At 42.9% G+C, this 18,002-nt stretch overlaps 2 protein-coding genes across 7 annotated transcripts; both read right to left on the bottom strand.

The window, feature by feature from the left end:
- Window positions 1-388: 388 nt before the first annotated feature.
- tipin (timeless interacting protein) lies at window positions 389-5,989 on the bottom strand. Its single transcript, XM_050041522.1, has 8 exons — window positions 5,923-5,989; window positions 4,082-4,217; window positions 3,791-3,884; window positions 3,490-3,565; window positions 3,209-3,331; window positions 3,068-3,125; window positions 2,559-2,795; window positions 389-2,419 (listed from the first exon to the last, which is right to left on the bottom strand). Exons 2-8 carry the CDS (start codon window positions 4,203-4,205, stop codon window positions 1,791-1,793), a joined length of 1,341 nt encoding a protein of 446 aa, XP_049897479.1. The 5' UTR covers window positions 4,206-4,217; window positions 5,923-5,989; the 3' UTR covers window positions 389-1,790.
- Window positions 5,990-7,124: 1,135 nt separating this feature from the next.
- lctla (lactase-like a) lies at window positions 7,125-17,720 on the bottom strand. Of its 6 annotated transcripts, XM_050041136.1 has the most exons (15): window positions 17,167-17,552; window positions 16,861-17,026; window positions 15,966-16,126; window positions 15,359-15,446; window positions 14,410-14,519; window positions 14,206-14,334; window positions 13,967-14,062; window positions 13,512-13,566; window positions 13,208-13,369; window positions 12,668-12,942; window positions 10,456-10,582; window positions 10,143-10,342; window positions 10,003-10,066; window positions 9,810-9,883; window positions 7,125-7,644 (listed from the first exon to the last, which is right to left on the bottom strand). In XM_050041136.1, exons 2-14 carry the CDS (start codon window positions 16,985-16,987, stop codon window positions 9,810-9,812), a joined length of 1,668 nt encoding a protein of 555 aa, XP_049897093.1. In that variant the 5' UTR covers window positions 16,988-17,026; window positions 17,167-17,552; the 3' UTR covers window positions 7,125-7,644. The 6 variants fall into 6 exon arrangements, with proteins under 6 accessions (XP_049897093.1, XP_049896784.1, XP_049897015.1 ...); XM_050040827.1 differs by lacking the exons at window positions 9,810-9,883; window positions 17,167-17,552 and adding an exon at window positions 17,565-17,720; XM_050041058.1 differs by lacking the exons at window positions 9,810-9,883; window positions 17,167-17,552 and adding an exon at window positions 17,560-17,710.
- Window positions 17,721-18,002: the final 282 nt, after the last annotated feature.

Raw genomic sequence — 18,002 nt, 5'->3', positions numbered from 1 at the left:
GACAGGTCTGCAGTGGAGGGAAAAGGGACAGCAGAGCACACACACACACACACACACACACACTTAAAGCAATGAATAAATAGGTTGTCACATTGTCAATAACACACACTTACTGAGGCAGTTAAAGGTAAACACATCACTGTTACAACAGCCCATAGTTCACTGACAAATGCTATTTATTCATTTAAAGTGTACTTAATGTGGAGACAAGTGCGGCTGACCCAGGCTGTATGTTAAAGCTAGACACAGCTGAACAAATCAAAACCAAGTTGCTGTGCAAAGTGCAAAAAACTAGCAACAAGTAGTTGAGGCACCCCGACCCTGACCGGCCCACCAAGACAGCTAACTAACCTAGCTAGTCTTCAGTGGCCTGCCGAGCTTGAGGCGGCTTTAAACGCTGAACTCAGTGCGTCGCAGAACTCCAAAGAAGGAGCCAACTGTAACACACCAAAGCGTGCCCCCACTCAGGGTTACCACCAAAAATAAAAAAGGCAAAATTACAAAGTGGCAAGATCTTAAAACCTGCAGTCCCCACACCAGAGGCCTCTCTCCTCTGCTGCTGACACAGGAGCTCCTAAACACCTCCTCCATGCCAGGTGTGCTGCACCTCGGTAACTAACGCAGCACACCTGGGCAGGTCTATAATGGAGGGAAAAGGGACAGCAGCACAGAACACACAGCTGTAATATAAGGCTAGATGAGGAAGATGAGGAGTCGTGCACAGATGAGTGAAGAAACTGAAAAGCTTCATTTTGTGAGAAATCATTTATTGTCATTTTATAAAAGTACTGACTAAGTTTCTTCAGCTGAAGCTCCAGAGAAGATGAAAGGTTTGAACGTGGTCACAGTGACCTCACAGGCTGCATCGATGACATCACCACATAAACAGGCCGAGGCTCTCTTCGACTCGTCTGTAGTTCCTGACATCACAGCTACTTGTTGCTCAAACTGTCACTGGATCCTGACTGCAGAACATCAAACGGATGATCAGGTTCGCTCCTGATGACATCTGCAGGAGTCCACCACACCTGAATATAACAACCAATCAGAGCCAAGAGGAGTCTCTGACACCTGTCTGAGCAGTAACAGCTGGTAACTGTGTAAATACAGTCATTAAAGCAGCAGCGCCGCTGTCTGAGTGAACGCTGCACGCATGAGAGCCACAGCAGCTCAGTGAAGAAGTCGTCACGCTCGGCTCACACAGGTAGTGTGGTCTGAGTGTGACACAGCTGTCAATCACTGCTCGTGCACAACATCACACACAGAGAGGACGAGTTAACACGAGACCGTCTTCTTCTGTGAAGCTTTCTACCACTGGTCTTCTGTTTACTCATCTGTCGAACAGTTTTATCATCGCTGGTGTTTTTTTCTGAGCGACTGTGTTTGTTGTGTTTGCAGAGCTCCTCCTCCTCCTCCTCTGTTAGAGACTCCTCCTGAGCACTGATTGGTTGGTTTCATTCAGGTGTGGTGGAGTCATTAGGAGCAGGAGGAGGAGCCAGAGGAGCCTGATGCACTGCTGTCAGTCAGTCAAACAAAATAAATGTAAATACTTGGAAAAATCTGAAAAGGAAATATTCAGTTCCAGTTCAACAACAAACACGACGACAGATGAAGGATCAGCGCTTAATGATAAACATCAGAGAGGAACGAGGAGAACTGCGTTCTGAATCTGAATTAAGTTCCTCTTTACAGGCTACAAGGAGACGATTTAAGTTTAGTTCTTGTCCAAAGAAAACTCTGTCTGTACAGTTTTCAGCTCTTGATTTCAGAGTGTGTGCTGCACCTGAGCATTACTCTCCTTCCTCACACTCATTGCTGGGTTTATTGTTGGTGCTGAGGGCAGTTTCTTCCTCTTCCTCACACTGAGGAGGTTCAGTAGCAGCCTCAGAGTGTGTCTGTGGGAGCTCACTGGGTTGTTCGACGGTGCTGAGGGCAGTTTCTTCCTCTTCCTCAGCCTGAGCAGGTTCAACAGCAGCCTCAGAGAGTGTGTGTGGAGGCTGGCTGGGTTTATTGACGGTGCTGAGGTTGGATTCTTCCTCTTCCTCACCCTGAGCAGGTTCAACAGCAGCCTCAGAGAGTGTGTGTGGAGGCTGGCTGGGTTTATTGACGGTGCTGAGGTTGGATTCTTCCTCTTCCTCAGCCTGAGCAGGTTCAACAGCCTCAGAGTGTGTCTGTGGGAGCTCACTGGGTTGTTTGACGGTGCTGAGGTTGGATTCTTCCTCTTCCTCAGCCTGAGCAGATTCAGCAGCAGCCTCAGAGAGTGTGTGTGGAGGCTGGCTGTGCTGCTGTGTGCTGCTGCTGACTGGCTCCAGGTCTAAACCCTCCTCATCCTGATCTTTTGAATCACTGAGGACGTTTGCAGAGGAGACAGACGTGGGTTCATCTACTGACGAGTCAACAGTCTGAGAGTCAGAGGGATCTGGAGGGCGACAGGAGGAGTGAAGCACAGAGACGTCATTAAAGTCAAACGTCAGTTTTCAGGAACACAGACTGAACTCTGTTAGTTTAACTTATGTTCTTGTTCTTGTCCGTCACTGAGCTGATGAACTTCCTCTCACCTGTGTGCTGCTGCTGGCGGGCGAGCCTCCTCTCCAGGGCGCGCTGTCTGTTCAGCTCCATGCGTTTACGCTGCTCCTCGGTCAGGGAGGGGGCAGCTGGAGAGGGAGTGGATGGAGCAGGTGGAGCAGCTGGAGCCGGGGTGGAGTGGATCGGCGCTTGCAGGTTATTAAAGCTTGCTTCATTAAACGGATCTGGATCCCCAAAGTCATGTGATTCAGGAGGCACTTCTTCTTCACCTGAACCAAGACACATTTCCACAGAGGGGTTGATTTAGTGTGAATTTTAAAGGAAAGTTAGCGGTTAGATTTAAGACTTTGTTAATCTGCGTGGCAAAAGGCGCTCCGCCACATGGGAATAACTTATTATAACTGACTCTTCATTTGTTCATGAGGTCTGAGCTCAGGAGAGATTTAGGAAAGTTGTCAGTGCCAATACAGTGTAAATATTTCATGTTTCAGATCTTTCTAAATTCAACTTATCTCCCTGTCTGTGTGTTTTTATCTCTCACCGCCCATAAAGTCTTCATGTGTCAGCGGCATGTCCAGTCGGATCCGTTTGAGACACGTCTGCCAAAGAGAAGAATCCAAATGATTACAAATAATCCTGCAACACTGCACTGAAATCTTCAGCAGCATCATCTTCATCTCACCTGCACTTCCTTCTTGGCGCCGAGCTTCTCCACTCTGTCAATGAAGTCTTCAAACTGCAGTTTGGGGTACAACCTGTGGGCCCAGTTCTCCATCTTCTGCATCAGCAGCTTCAGGTCTGAAGCCTGGTTTAATGAACACACACACACACACACACACACACACACAAACACCAGGAAAACGCCGGGTTAATGTGTGTGACATGATGAAGTACAGTGAATATGAACTGCTCCACAGTCATCTTGTGTTTAGCTTTGATCATGTGTCTGCTGTCAGCTCTCACCTCGTGTCCTTTGCCTTTGAAATGGACGTTATCAAACAGCGTCCTCAGAGCTGGAAGTCCTCTCTCTGAGATCAGCCTGAAGACGAAAGTCACAAACACTCTTCACATCAACTGTTTATATAAAAATATTGATTAGAACAGATTTATAAGGTTTAATGATATGACAGATGATAAAATTAGCTTTTCTGGACTTAGCTGTAATTGGTTCAAGACCTCCATGTATCTAATCCCTCCTAACATCAGCTGACGACACAGAGTATTCAGATTTTATCATCCTCTGCCTTGATGATGTCTGAGGTACCTCTGAGAGTCCAGTTTGGGCTGCGGCCTCTTCACTCCTTTCCTCTTAGCAGCAGGAACGTCAGCCAGCTTGGACACATCGCCATCGTTGTCCCCTGCATCGACCACAGCACAGGACAACAGGACAGGTGGTCAACATCGACAGAAAACCTTCAGCGTGGTTACCATCTGTAGGTGTTTGTTATGTCACTCCTCTTCAACGATCTTACTATGACCCCATAATTATTTCCTGCTTCTAGATATAAACTGTCTTAAAGTGCTGAATGTTCTCTTGACTGACGCAGCTTCTCACCATCTGCAAAAGGGTCTCCGTCCTCCTGTCCTCCCTGTCCCGGGGAGTGAGGCGGTGGGAGGGGAGGGAAAGCTTCATCCTCGAAGCTGTTGTTGTCAGGAATGTCCAACAGGCCGTCCTCCATGGTGTGTAAGTCCTGGAGGAAAGACAGAGCCTGGATCAGCCACAATCAGCTTTAAAGGCAATAACAGTGTCATGTTCACATTAATGTGACTAAACTGATTACAGAAGCAGCAGTTCTGTTTTTCTACGAGTACGTCACTTACTGCAGTTAAAGTATGAAAACAGCGACAGATTCAATCTAAAAATTTATTTCCTGTTTAAAATTCAGTGTCATCACACAAATCTCATTTATAGAGAATGGGTGGAAAGTAACTGTGTGCAGTTACTAGATACTTATTTTAGGATCCTTTATTGTTCTGCCCCACTGCACTTAACAGGAAAATATTGTACATTTGACTCCACTACATTTATCAGACATAAAGAGTAGTGATATATATCTATAACACTGTGTATATTGTACATACACAATCTATAACGTGCACCTCCAGCTCTTTATGTATGTATACAATCAGCATCACGCATAATTAACTCTGCACTAAATGTTTTATACTTGTAAATCAGTGTATTAATACATACTGTAAATACTGTTCAGTCATACTATAAATATCTACTGTATTAATTCTCGTTACTGTTGATTCAACATTCCTCTGTATATTTATTTGTACATTATTCTGAGCTTCACTGCTTTTTGCACTTCTAGTTAGATGCTGTACTCTGTGCAATGTCAATAAAGTTTCTGAAATTGTTGTCTTATTAAGTGTGACACATTTTAGTACAGTATATTTAACTATTCATAGTACATAAACTCCTTAATAGCAGCTTCACCCCCACCAACTTAGAATGCTCCTTATGTTATGTTATTCAGTATTTTTGTACTGTGGTGTTCTGTATTATACATTTCAGGATCACATTTATTGTAAGACTGTTTTTTACATAGTTTGCTTCGGTAAGAAACAAAGAATAGAAAAAATATAATAAAATAATTTGAAAGAATGTTCAAAAATACAAACAATATAACTTTAAGATAAAAGAGCTAAACAGGAATATGTAAAAATACTTTGTAGTGGATGTAGAAAAGTTCACAGCATTAAGAATATAAAGGCAATGTGATGTACACAGACAGCAATCAAAAAACATGCGTGTTAATAATATAATAAGGCAAATGAACAGATGTGAACATGTATCATTTTTATTTAATTAAATGTAAACATTAATTTAGCAGCATTTTTTCTGTATTTTTAGATGTTTAGTATTTTTAATATTAAGTAGGAATATCGGCCCCGATATTAATCACTACTCTCCCTGTGTGTTCATGTTCTGTATCGACCCTGAGGAGCACATATCGGTCGACCGGAGCTGCGGCAGAAGGCGGTAAACTCAACCATCATGGCCCCCCCCACACACACACACAGTGTATATGACATCTATGTAACAGACCGTCTGTCCTCGTGTCTCACACTGACAGACAGGCCGGGAGAGGACAGACGCTCAAGTGGACAGGAGGTCCAGGTCTCTGTCTCAACAACGGTCCAACCGGACTTTATTTCTGCGTTTGTACCGATAGTTATAGAGGAGAGAAAACACGGCGCTGCTAAGCTAACTACGAGCTGCTGATACTCTCTGGGTGAATAAGCTAACATATAAACAGTTAGCCAACATGTCAAACAGTTCGCTTCTGTCAGCGACACGGTGAAACACAACGAGTCACTGTTAAACACAAGTTACAGACATTACAAACAGTGTTATTAAAATAAAATGTCATTATAATACCGTCTTACCCGTTACGAGCTGTCCGGTGACACAAGCAACAAACAGTACCAAGCTAGCGACACCAACTTCCGGTACGGAGCTTCTTTTTCAAAATAAAGGTCTAACAGAACGTAGTCTATTCAAATACCAGTGACATTGACGATGATGATGATAGATAGATAGATAGATAGATAGATAGATATGTATATTATATAGTTTTTTTTTTATTTTTATTTTTTATCTTATATACTTTATTAATCCCCCTGAGGGGAATTTAATTTTTTTCGCTCATTAACATCATTAACACACAGGTCCGAAAGACACACACATGCACGAGATGTCAGACTGAGGGGCTGCCTTGGTCAGGTGCCCCGAGCGGTTGGGTTGCTCAAGGTCCCCTCTGTCGCATAATCACATATGGTGAGATTTTATTTTTAAGTTCATTCTAGTCGTCAAAATTATTAGATTTCACAGTTTACAGGCCAAAAATTCAATGAAAATGAGGGATTCTTTGTTTGTCTACCAGAAATTTGTCCTGGTATTGGTCAGAGGGCTGTGAAACCATTTGTAAATTTACAGAGGATGTTGTTTAACAGGTAAATGAATATATAAAATGTGAAGAAAAAATATGTTTGTTTTGGTTGCAAGTCGGAAACGTCTTCAGACCGATGGGCTGTGTCTGAGGTCACTGGACTCATGACCTCAGGACTTCAGTAGGTATTTCTAAAGTCCTGGCTACAGCCTGCATCAGATACAATTAAAGTTCCTTATATTATACTATACATACATGTATATATATATATATATATATATATGTATATGTATGCACTATAGTATAGTACTGTAAATACTATTTTCTGTATTCTTATATTCAGTTTCCTTCTTATTGTGTCCAGTTAAAGAGCTTTTAATTTGAAGGATAAAATGCTCTACAGGAAATTGTTTCTGAGTTTTATTCATAGACTGTATAATAATATCTGAACAAATATTTTCTGACTCAGTAGTCAGCAAGATTTAAGTTTTTTTAGCTTTATTTTTATTATTTGGTTTAATTTGTTTTTTCATTTTTATTCATGATTTATTTAAAAGGGGTGGGGGGTTGACAGGGGTTGGTAAGAGCCACACACTTGTACAAAACCAGGTTTTTCATCTAACCAGTCAGAAGGTCAGATAATTTCCCCCAATATTTGACATATTGATAAAGTCACAGTCTCAAAGAAAAGAACACGAGTTTAGTCTTAAAAATGTGTTTATTTGAAGTTTATGGTCCACAGAGAGAACAACACTTTATCTCCATCACTCTTATTTCTTTATGTTACAAACTTCATGTGACAGTAAACCCTCTCCTCTCTGCAGTTAGATGAGTAGCCTGTAAAACTGAGCTACGTCAAAAACCACACAAGACCAGTTTGTTAAAAAATAAAAATAATAAAAATGATACCAAGCTTGAATCCATTCTTCCAGAGCTGTGACAGGTGGCAGCGCTTTGTGACTTAATGGTGACGACCTGGACACAGTTTATCAGACCAGAACAGCAGGACAGTTAAATCAACACGATGCTCTGACAGGAGAAAGTTTTACAGCTTCAGAGTCACTCTCAGATTCATGTGTGTGTGTGTGTGTGTGTGTGTGTGTTCAGATGCGTCCTCGCAGCAGGAACATGAGGAAGACTGCACTGAGGAGGATGCAGAGCGTGCACACGGTGGGAACCACGATCTCTGTCACCATCTCCATGTGGCCGATCAGCGGGTCTGAAACACACACAGAGAGCTGTGAGTAAATGTCTCCACCTGCAGTCTCAGCCTCACGTCACATGTACAGGTGGTGCTCAGAGGCAGGATGGTTACAGGTTATGACCCACGTCCACACACCTTGTGGCTGCTTCTGCAGTGCAAGTGGGCTTTAAAATTTTGGGTGTCAGTAGCTCAGTGTGTAGGGAGCTGGTTTGAGTTTGGACTGGTAGCTGAAGAGGAACCAGTTTACTTCCTGGGAACTACTGAGGTGCCTTAGAGCCATTAAGCAGGGCACTAAACTAAAAGCGCAGAGCACCTGACTGTGTGGAGCCCCATCACTCCAGTGGAAATAACAACAGTGTGAAAAAACAAAATGTCCCCAAGAGGAATTAATTCCTCTTAATGATGAAACTATTAGTTTTTAAACCATTTAAAACTTGGCATTATTTTAGAAAGTGGCATTTTAATGTTGCCATCAGTCACAGTGGAGATAATTTGAACAATTTAATTTATTTGTGGGCAGTTCTTTGTGAAACACTGAGCCTCACGCAGCAACACTCACTTCAATGTTTTCTCTTAATTCTCTGTTCAGAAAAAGAAACAAGAGAAGTCAGCTCCAAATGTTCTTAACCATCCAACTCTGCTCTGACCCAGGTGTGCTGAATGATTGATCCCAGTTGATCATGAGTCACCTGTTGGCACAGGTAAGGCCCCCTAAACACTGTATAAGGGCAGGTGTTGTGCCGTGTGCAAAGATTCTGACACATGCCCAAGATCTGGAGAGATGTCACTGAATAAATGCTGTGAGAAGATGAAGTTCTGCAGGAGTGAAACCCAAATTGAAATCTTAGGAAAAGTCCTGAATTAAGAATATTACTCACTGCATGATGTATATGTACAGATACATAAGTACATAGGTGCACTGGTGCATACATGCGTACATGTATGTATATCCATACAAGTAAGTGTAGATAAGAACACAAACACATGCATGTGTATATATCTATGTATGCAGGTACATACAGTACAGATGTGCACAGGTGTATGAATATGATGCGTACATATGGGAACGTGCAGGTATTTCTGTGGGTGTGTGTGTGTCAGTGTGTGGACATGCAAGTATTGATAGTTATTGATAAGATAAGTTATTGTATTTCATATCAGATGTGTCAGTTGTATCTTTAATACATATAATTTTAATTTATTTTCCCTTCAACTCTGGTTAAAATTTTCTTTGTAATGAATCAAAAACTGTATATATTTATGTATGTATAATTTATTAAATCGTCATCATCAATCATTATTGAACCCTTTTAAAAGGAAAAGCAGCAAGTCTTCAAATTTTAGAAGCTGGAACCATGAAACGTAACTGCATTAAGAATAACTTAAAAGATAATCGACTGATCATTTCAGCTGCACTTTTATATTTTCATGTGGTTTGTGTGCAAAAAAAAAAACCTTAATTTGTAAAGTAACTAAACTTGATTAATAGTTGTAGTGGGGTAAAAAATACAGTGTGTTCCTCTGAAGTGTCGAGGAGCAGAAGGAGAAAGTTGCATGAGATTAAAATACTTAATTAAAGTAAAAGTACCCCAAATTTGTACTTGAGTAAATGTACTTAGTTACATTCCAGTACTGGTCATCAGAGGGACGCACAGTAACTGAAATTATAGTAATTTGGATCAGTGGACCAAGTATAGAAGTAATTCTTTGGCCCTGAAATTAAATTATCATAATTATGATTAATCTAAAACAAACACTAAATTTGATTATACGTATGATGTTCATATCTTTTTAAAATGTTCCTCAAATGTAAAACAAACAATCTGTGGACTGCAAACGAGATGTTTTCTCTCATCTTGGTGAGCGAGATCTAGCACTCGCAAAATTTAGGAAAACAGCAAAGATAAGAAAACTCTGGTAAATTTGGGAATCAGTGGGTCCTAATGAAATAAGAACAAATTGTGGATATGAACAAAAATAAGAGAAACTTTGTTCATATTAAAGTTTTCTGCCTGAGGCCCATCGTGATCACTTTGAGTGTAATCTACAAAGTGATTAATTCCTGCAGCTCTCAGTGAAATGTGTTGCAGTAAACCGTGCAGTGGAAGTAGAGCAGGAGTTTAAAGTAACACTGTAAAAAACAAAATCATGTTGATCTCACTCAGAAACAACTGTAGTACCTAAACTTCATCATGCACTGGCCAAGCCTTTTGCATCCCTGCATGTTCCTGATCTCCCTGGGACTTTCTTCTAGCTGGAGGGGCGAAACAAAGAAGAACCCTGTTAGAGCGCAGAAACAAGCTGGACACAGAATTTTCCTTTGTTTGGCCCCGCCCAGCTTCATCACAGCCTCCTCATCATCATGGTACTGACCTGCAGCCAGGAGCTGGTTACTGGAGGAGCACGTCTCCACGGCTTTCCTCTTCCAACTCTCCACCTGTGAAGATCCCACAGCTGGTTAAACACCATGTTCAGAGAGGCTTCATGATGCTCACTGAGGTGTGACACTTTACCTCTCTCTGATTGGGGAAGCCATTTGAGCTGATGATGCGTTTGTAGAACTGGACAGACGCCTTCGGGTAGCGTGGTTTGTTCTTGTTCCTGAAGTCCACGTAGTAGAGTCCGAACCTCTCGGAGTATCCTTCGTCCCACTCAAAGTTGTCGAGGAGAGACCAGGCTGTGTAACCCTTCACGTTCACCCCGTCCTTTATCGCTGGTAGAGAGAAAGATCAGCGACGTGTCAGCTCTGTTAGTCGAATAAAACATGAAGCAGACAGGAAAATGTTTCTGATCTTATCTTTGTGTCGAGTGCAGTTGTTGTTTCACCTTTGAGCATTTCGTTGATGTAGTCTTTGAAGTACTGCATCCTCCAGTCGTCACAGAGGTCGGTGCAGAGCATTTTCTCTGACACGCCGTTTTCTGTCACGTATATCATCGGGTTTCCGTACTGAGTCTGTCAGAGAGACATCGGATTACATTCAGGAGGGAAGACATACTGTTACTGCTTCATATCATCGTGTCCTATTTTAATGATACAGTATATTTCATGTCTCCTAACACAAATCTTTCTATTGTTGTGTCACAGGGTGTTAGTCGTATTTATGTGACATATTTTCAACAGGTTTGTTTTCTTGCCGACAGTTAAATGAGAGCATGGATCCCCATGTCTGTGCATTAAAGTGGAAACAGACAATATGTTTTTTTGGTTTAACGATATATATCCAACATTATCATACTGTACGCCTCATTTTCACATCCAGTCCTGTTTGCCATCAGGTGCACGAATCTAGGCTCCATTTAAAACCACAAACTGTCACTTTTACTTGTGTTTGTAATTTATATTATTAAACATCAAGATATAGCTCAATTACTGAGCTTTAAAGGTGTTGGTAGGTGTATTTTTTAACTGTGCACAGAGCCAAGCGCTGTTTCCCCCTGCTCCCAGTCTTTATGCTAAGCTAAGCTAAGATAAGATAATCACCCTCTGGCTCCAGCTCCATAGTCAGAGTGGTTTCCATCTCCTCATCTAACTTGTAATAAAATAGTAATAAAAAGTTTGTTTCCAACAATATTTAACAGTTCATTCAGTTAAATTTTCAGTACTTTCAAACTTTGTATCAGCAGAGTTTTGGTGGATGTGAGAGCCCAGCATGCATCTCTCTTTATCAGGATTTGTGCATGATGTAGTAGGTTTACTCTTTGTAAAATTTCATTCTATATTTGACAGCTCTTATTAGGGGGGTAAATAACTGATTCTCAGGTGCACTGGGATACGAGTGTGGATGACTCTGTACCAGTTCACAAAGGTCAATAATCAGTTCTGTAAATGTTTATTAATAACGTGATGTTGACAGAACGAAAGAGGTGAAACTTAACCACGAGGGCAGTGCAGCATCCACACAGTCTACAGCACGGACATGCTAATGTTAATTTGTCTTTACAAAACGCAGCAGTTACAAGTATGTTTTAATTTAATGTCCAAATAATTAGATGAACATGAAGTATATTAAACCATCACCAAGAGGCGAACATTAACAATGTTCGGAGCAACAATCAGCGTGTACACAAATGAGACCGGCTGACCAACACACATTGTAGCATCAAACAACTTAAGGCCCTGACACACCAAGCTGACAGTCGGCCGTTGACCAAAGTCGGGCCGTCGGTGAGCGTCTGTCGCCCTAGTTTTTGCAGTGTGTCCCGCACCGTCTGCACCTCGGCGTCGTCGGCTTTTTGGCCGATTGAGCATGTTATATCGGCGGCGGAGCTTGTCGGTGAGAGAGATCACTCTGATTGGCTGTTCAGGTTTTATTTCCTCGCCCCTGTAGCGAGTGAATCTGCCTGTAGTGAAACAGGGGCTAACCGGTGCTTCCTCCTCAGGCTAGTCTCTGAGCTAGCCCCGGCTCTCCGTTTGGATCCAACCGGAGCAGCGAGCCCTGGTTTGTTATTCAGGTTAAAGTGGGAAGAAGCAGCGGGTTTATCGGGCAGCTGAGTGAAGTGGAGCCTGCGGAGGAAACACCGGGACCGTCTGGATGTAATAGTCCGTGGAGGTGCTGCGGTGCTCGGCTGCACAGATAGGAAACCCCTCGGCTGACAGGATGTACCACTCTCTCACTCCACTCTCTCTCACACAGGCGCAGAACGTACGTGCTACTTGGCCGTCGGATGTATTCCATGTAGTGTGTTCAAATGCAACTGACACAGGGCGACGTGAGGCGACGTAGACGACGCAACAGTTGGCTTTCGTCGCCGCTAGTTCTTTGATGTTGGTTTGATGTGTCAGCACCTTTAAACCAAGACGGAGTTTATGTGCAGCAGATGAGCTGCTCTCCTCTGCTGGAGGCGCAGCAAAGCACGCCACCTCCCCCTCATTCTGTTATTCACATACAGGCAGGAGACTGTAACGTGCTTTCAAATGAATTCATGCAGTTAACTTTTGAAAATAAAAAGGCTGCGGACCATTCACTGTTTAACAGGATGTGAAATGCAAACTGTTTCCAGTAAAATATTACAGCATGCACACGTTTGTGTTGCGTACCTTGACAAAGTTCAACAGGCGTCTGAAGCCCCAGGGAACAGAGTAGAGCCACTCAGATCCTGGATCAGGCCACTGTGGGTCGACCAGCTCAGCGAGGTCACGGTCTGCGAAGTAGCTGTCTCCGACGCTCGACGGGTAATTCTTCAGGGTGACGTAGCGAGTGGTGAAATGGCCGAGGCCCATGAAGTCACAGGTTCCCTTGATGTAACTCTTCTCCTGAGGCGAGAAGACGGGCAGCCGTGACGCTCCGAGGCCCTGCTGGCCACTCTTCCTGCCTGAAGGTCAAAGGTCAAAACATTTAATAAGCAAACTAGCACATGAAGAAGCAAATTATATTACAAGAAGTTTTTTGACCAGATAACAGATGCTGACATTTCCTAATGAGGACAGTCTCACAGTTTTCATTTGACAGCTCTGTCTCCTGCAAATTACGTTTTTGTAAATGAATTAAACACCAAGCATCAACACGGTTATAAAAACAGTTTAGTGATGCACCGACACAGTTTCTAATAGACGTGGTTACATGTGACCGTGACATACCGATGTAATCTTTCATGACCTGGGGGTAGTCTCCGTGGAAGATGGGAGTAGCAAACCATCCCAGGTAGAACTGGATGTATCTCTCTGCTGCTTCAATGTCTCTCTGGTTGGTGATGTCCACTGGTTCCCCCCAATCTGCTGTTAGCGAGATCCCAACCAGGCCTGTGGACACACACACACACACACACACACACACACACAGCACCTTTACTCTCCAGCGAGGTGGAAATTTATCTTTGAGTTAAATCAAATATCAAAATAAAACATCTGTTCAACAAATCGTGTCGTCAGTTTATCTTGTTACCTTTCTGTTTGCTTCGCCACTGCATGTCATACGTGTGCCAAACTTTAGCGTGTGCCTGTTTCAAAGGCAGAAAGACACTTAAGTCTGTTTGATATTATTAGAAAAATGACTGCAAATCACACACAACTACAAAAATGTGAAGGGTGACAGTATAATGGGTGAAAACTCCGCCCATTCAGCCCCGACACGCCACAATATGTTGAGTGCACAATGACAGTGTTGTTTATTGGCCTTAAACTAATTAGGAGAAATAAGCTTTATAGATTTTAGTCAAATTAACTCAAAACTCAAAAACTGTTGATTTAACATTAAGTTTTTGGTGTCAACTGAACTGAACTGAATTTTATGTCATAGATGGATCTGGGTTTACAGTGAATTTCTGGGTTTGTTACCCAGTCTTGGTGCAGATAAAACCACACCAAACTGGACACAAACCATCACCTGTTGACTCTCACCTTGATGATGTGGTGAGCAGCTTTATAAGCTCCTGTTCCCTTCAGCTTCAGTCCAGGTGCATGTTCCCCTGTTTGATATCCCTCCACAGCGATGGACTGAAAACACAAGACGACACTCTGACATCCAACTCAAACATTACACGTGTTCACAGGACAGTGAATGCACCGTGATCACAGGACAGTGAATGCACCGTGTTCACAGGACAGTGAATGCACCGTCCCTCTGTACCCTGACGTACCCAGGGGTTGTTGAAGGTGATCCAGTACTTCACTTTGTTTCCAAACCTCTCAAAGCACAAGTTGGCAAAGTCGTTGAAGTGGTTGACCATGGTGCCGTTCTGCCAGCCGCCATATTTCTCCTGTAAGAACTGCAGAGTGAAGCCATGTTAGTGTCGGCCCTGTAGCTTCCTCCAGTCTGTGAACACTGAAGGTTTAGTGCTCACCTGTGGTAAATCCCAGTGGTACAGAGTCACTATAGGTGTGATCTTATTGTCCAGCAGCATGTTAATCAGGTCGTCGTAATATTTGATTCCTTTCTCGTTGATGTGTTCACCTGAAAGAGTTAATCAATAAATTCATATCAGTATTCACTAACACACCCAGATCATGTGACTCCTGCATGTATACAGTCAATCAGACCCAAACTGGCCGAGGCGCTCTGAGCATGCTCCACAGTTTCCGCCCCGGGCTTTGACCCGGAAGTCCAATAGCATTAAATGTGTAAGAGAAGAAGAAGCCGGTAACAACATGGAGAAATCTACATCCAGAGCCGTGACTTTTTGGACGGACCAAATGTACAGAGCTGTAAAGTTGTCCACCATGGTAGCAGTTAGCTGCTAGCTAACCGTAGCTAACTTGTTTGTCCATTGTTTGGTCTGTGACGTAATAGGTCAACAGGAAAAAGGTCCAATACTAACAAGCTGAAAGGGGGCATATCTCCACCTATCGTAGAGGAGTCGCACATACTTGGCTCAATAAACGGATTCCCCTCCCGTGCTTGTATACTGGGACAAGGACAGTAGACCAGTTAGATGTCCTCGTCCAGCTGGGACTGTAGCTCCACTTCACTGTTTCCATGGAAACATATCAACTGTCTTACTAGCGTCTTTTTAGCCATCAAACGTGGTTGTTTTCCCACCAGGGACAGTGGTATAGAGAGCAGTTGCTTTTCACTGAGACTGCTGCTTTTTCTGCTGAGGTTGTGAATCAGATGTTTTTAACTAGAACTAAGACAATTTTGTGCCCAAACCAAACCACCATCACATTTCAACATATCTTCTCCATAATAAAGTACAAAATCTAATGTGGTGTGCAGAAATGTACAATAATGTCCACCACAATGAAAAAATGAAAATTAGATATAACATAAGGTCAGGCATGTTCTGTAGTTACTTTTCAGTCCGCTTGGTAAAATCCTCGGCCAGGAGATGGAGAAACGATAATGATTCAGCTTCATGTCCTTCATCAAGTTGATGTCATCCTGGAAAACAAACAGCAGGAAACATTTTCAAAATCACACTCTGCTGCCAGACACTGTTCTCACACACACACACACACACACACACACACACACACACACACACACACACGAGAGTTAAATGAGAACTTGGAGAGGTGTATCAGTCTTCCTCTTCTAACTCTGCAGCAAAGCAAACAATTCAGTTTCCCAAAATGCAAAAAACTCTTTTTAAAACTCCAGTGGACATCTTAAAGTTTCCAAAGATATCAAATACAGGGAATAATGAGCAGAATATTTAAGAGGTTAAAAATTAATTTGGTTACTACAGCAAACACCTACACTCACAGAGACTTAACTCCAAATCCTACAGGTGTGGTTGCAGGATTAGAAACAAACTGAAACTGAATCAAACTTAACTAAAATGAACAAATAATAACAATAACTAAACAAAAAATGTTTTTGTCAACCCTAGTTGAGGTTTACACGCGTGAGTGCTTTCTCCTTTTCTGGAGATGTCCTAAACTTTCTTCTGCACGTCACCTTGAATTTGTAGTAGCCCTCACACGAGGCGTCTCCCGTGTCGTTCAAGAATATTTTGCCCTTTTTGTGGGTGAAAGCGTCCCAGATGCTCATCCCTTTGCCGTCTGCATTCCAGGCTCCTTCAGTCTGATAGGCAGAGCTGCCGGCGCCCCATGAGAACCCTGCAGAGGAGAAAACATACATGTTGATGCTTTGATTATGACACAGGGCTCCTGCAGATCCTGAAAGGCATTGAACTCATTCATCTAACAATAAGACCTTAATTGGTTCTAAAATGTCCTAAATCAATCTTTAAAAAATCTTAAACATGCTGAGACATGGGGAGCAGGATTTTGTGAATCTTTTTTTTTTCCTGATGTTGCATTTTAAAATCTCAAATAACAGACAACTTTTAATAATAATTTACTGAATGCCTCCTGCATTAAGGGCAACAAAATTCCTGTTCTGTGTTACAATGGATATTTTGGCAAAATTCTCCTTCACCTTTAGTAGCTAAATGATGTCAGTTCATACCTTTTTTGTCTTAAATTTCACTCTGAGTAGCAATAAAAAAGTTTTAAATCCTCCTGGCGTCAAGCTGTAAGAACCCTGATTATAGTGTTTGCACAGGCGTAGATTTGGGGGGGGGGGGTACAGAGAGCATGTCCCCCTCAATCCTTCGAACATGTGCATTTGTACCCCCCAATAAAAACATAAAAGCAGCAGAGGAAATGAAATTGATGCAGAAAAATGCACCAGAATGCAGAAAATTAAGTGTTTAATGCTGAAAATTTTCTGGTGGACGACTCTAAACTCTCTGTGTCATTATGTGTCCGTCCCCCAGAAACTAAAACCAAACCAGCGTCCTGTAGTGTCTTTGGTGAGTGAATATTTGGTGTTTGATCATGAGTCGTACCAGTGGGGAAGGTGCCGTAGTAAAAAGACGTTCTGTCGTTCTTGGTCCAGTCAAAGTCCTCTCTGGCTGACACACACAGCACCAGTGCGAGCACATGGTACGGCCTCAGGATGCACCGCTGCAGCATCGTGGTCTTTGGCAAAGAGCTCACTGTCTTCAGTTACACCTGAAGGACAAAAATTACTCAGCTTGATTTCACAGATATCAAACCTGTCAGAACAGCTGCGAGGTCACATCTCGTGTTAGTCGACGCTGAGCCAGACACACAGAGTCACAGATGTGTTAGAGTAAAGCAAAGAAACTCACTCAGAGAAGTCAGGAGAAAAAGCATCGTAACTCACACCCCACACCTCAGGATCATTTGTTAAATATCCACTGAAAAAGCATGCGGTCATTATCAGAGCTCGTGGACAGAAAGAAGGATCTAGTTTCATTTCAGCCAGCTGTAGGACACACTGACACAAAACGCTATCAGAGACAGAAAGTACGCCAGCTTGTCCAGCACGGTCAGGATGAGCGACATTTCAAACTGCTGTAAATCTTCACTGGTGTCAAAGATAACTGAGATTAAAGAAAGAGAAGTGGGTTCAGATAAGAGTCCTCCTGCCAAAGCCTGTGCTGTGTCTCTCCCTACATGTGTCCCTTTGCCCAGCGTCTGTCTCAGCCCCGGCCGCCTCACTCAGAACCACATATACATGCCTGACCTGCTGCATTTGTCTCTGCTGGAAACTGCTCCAAAGTACAGGAAACGTCCCCAAGCTTCTGGACCTGCTGGATGCTCCCCCGTGTTCCCGGCAGGCTCACGGCCAATGTTACAAAAACAAAACAGAGTGAAGCATCCAGTGACATTTTCTGCTATTCATCAGCCCACACACACTAACACACCCCCCCTCCACACGTGCACTGAATAGCCCTCCATTTGGAGTCAGTGGAGTGTGACGGTGAATTTGCTGGGGCAAACAGATCTTTTGGAGAAAGAGGAGATTCTGACACTGTAAGCAAAGTTAACGTCAGTGAGCCTGATCCATCTGCAGCTCGCTCTCGTTACATTTAATCAGCTTTATACTCTGATTCAACACAGCAGAGAGTAACGTCACTGAAGGAGCTCTGACACTGTGTGTGCAGCCAACACTGAGAGACGA

The sequence above is a fragment of the Epinephelus moara genome, chromosome 1 (genome assembly GCF_006386435.1).
Source record: "Epinephelus moara isolate mb chromosome 1, YSFRI_EMoa_1.0, whole genome shotgun sequence".
Lineage (NCBI taxonomy): Eukaryota > Metazoa > Chordata > Actinopteri > Perciformes > Serranidae > Epinephelus > Epinephelus moara.
Note: the sequence above shows the minus strand (reverse complement) of the source record. Positions and strands in the feature narration are given on the sequence as shown.

Coding starts and splice junctions, on each gene's coding strand:
- lctla (XM_050040827.1), bottom strand. CDS start 16,987: ATGCTGCAGCGGTGCATCCTGAGGCCGTACCATGTGCTCGCACTGGTG. Junction 12,943..13,207: donor GGTCATGAAAGATTACATCG/GTATGTCACGGT, acceptor TTTGACCTTCAG/GCAGGAAGAGTGGCCAGCAG. Junction 10,067..10,142: donor GCTTCCCCAATCAGAGAGAG/GTAAAGTGTCAC, acceptor GGATCTTCACAG/GTGGAGAGTTGGAAGAGGAA.
- tipin (XM_050041522.1), bottom strand. CDS start 4,205: ATGGAGGACGGCCTGTTGGACATTCCTGACAACAACAGCTTCGAGGAT. Junction 3,566..3,790: donor CCCAAACTGGACTCTCAGAG/GTACCTCAGACA, acceptor TTTCGTCTTCAG/GCTGATCTCAGAGAGAGGAC. Junction 3,126..3,208: donor GCGCCAAGAAGGAAGTGCAG/GTGAGATGAAGA, acceptor TCTCTTTGGCAG/ACGTGTCTCAAACGGATCCG.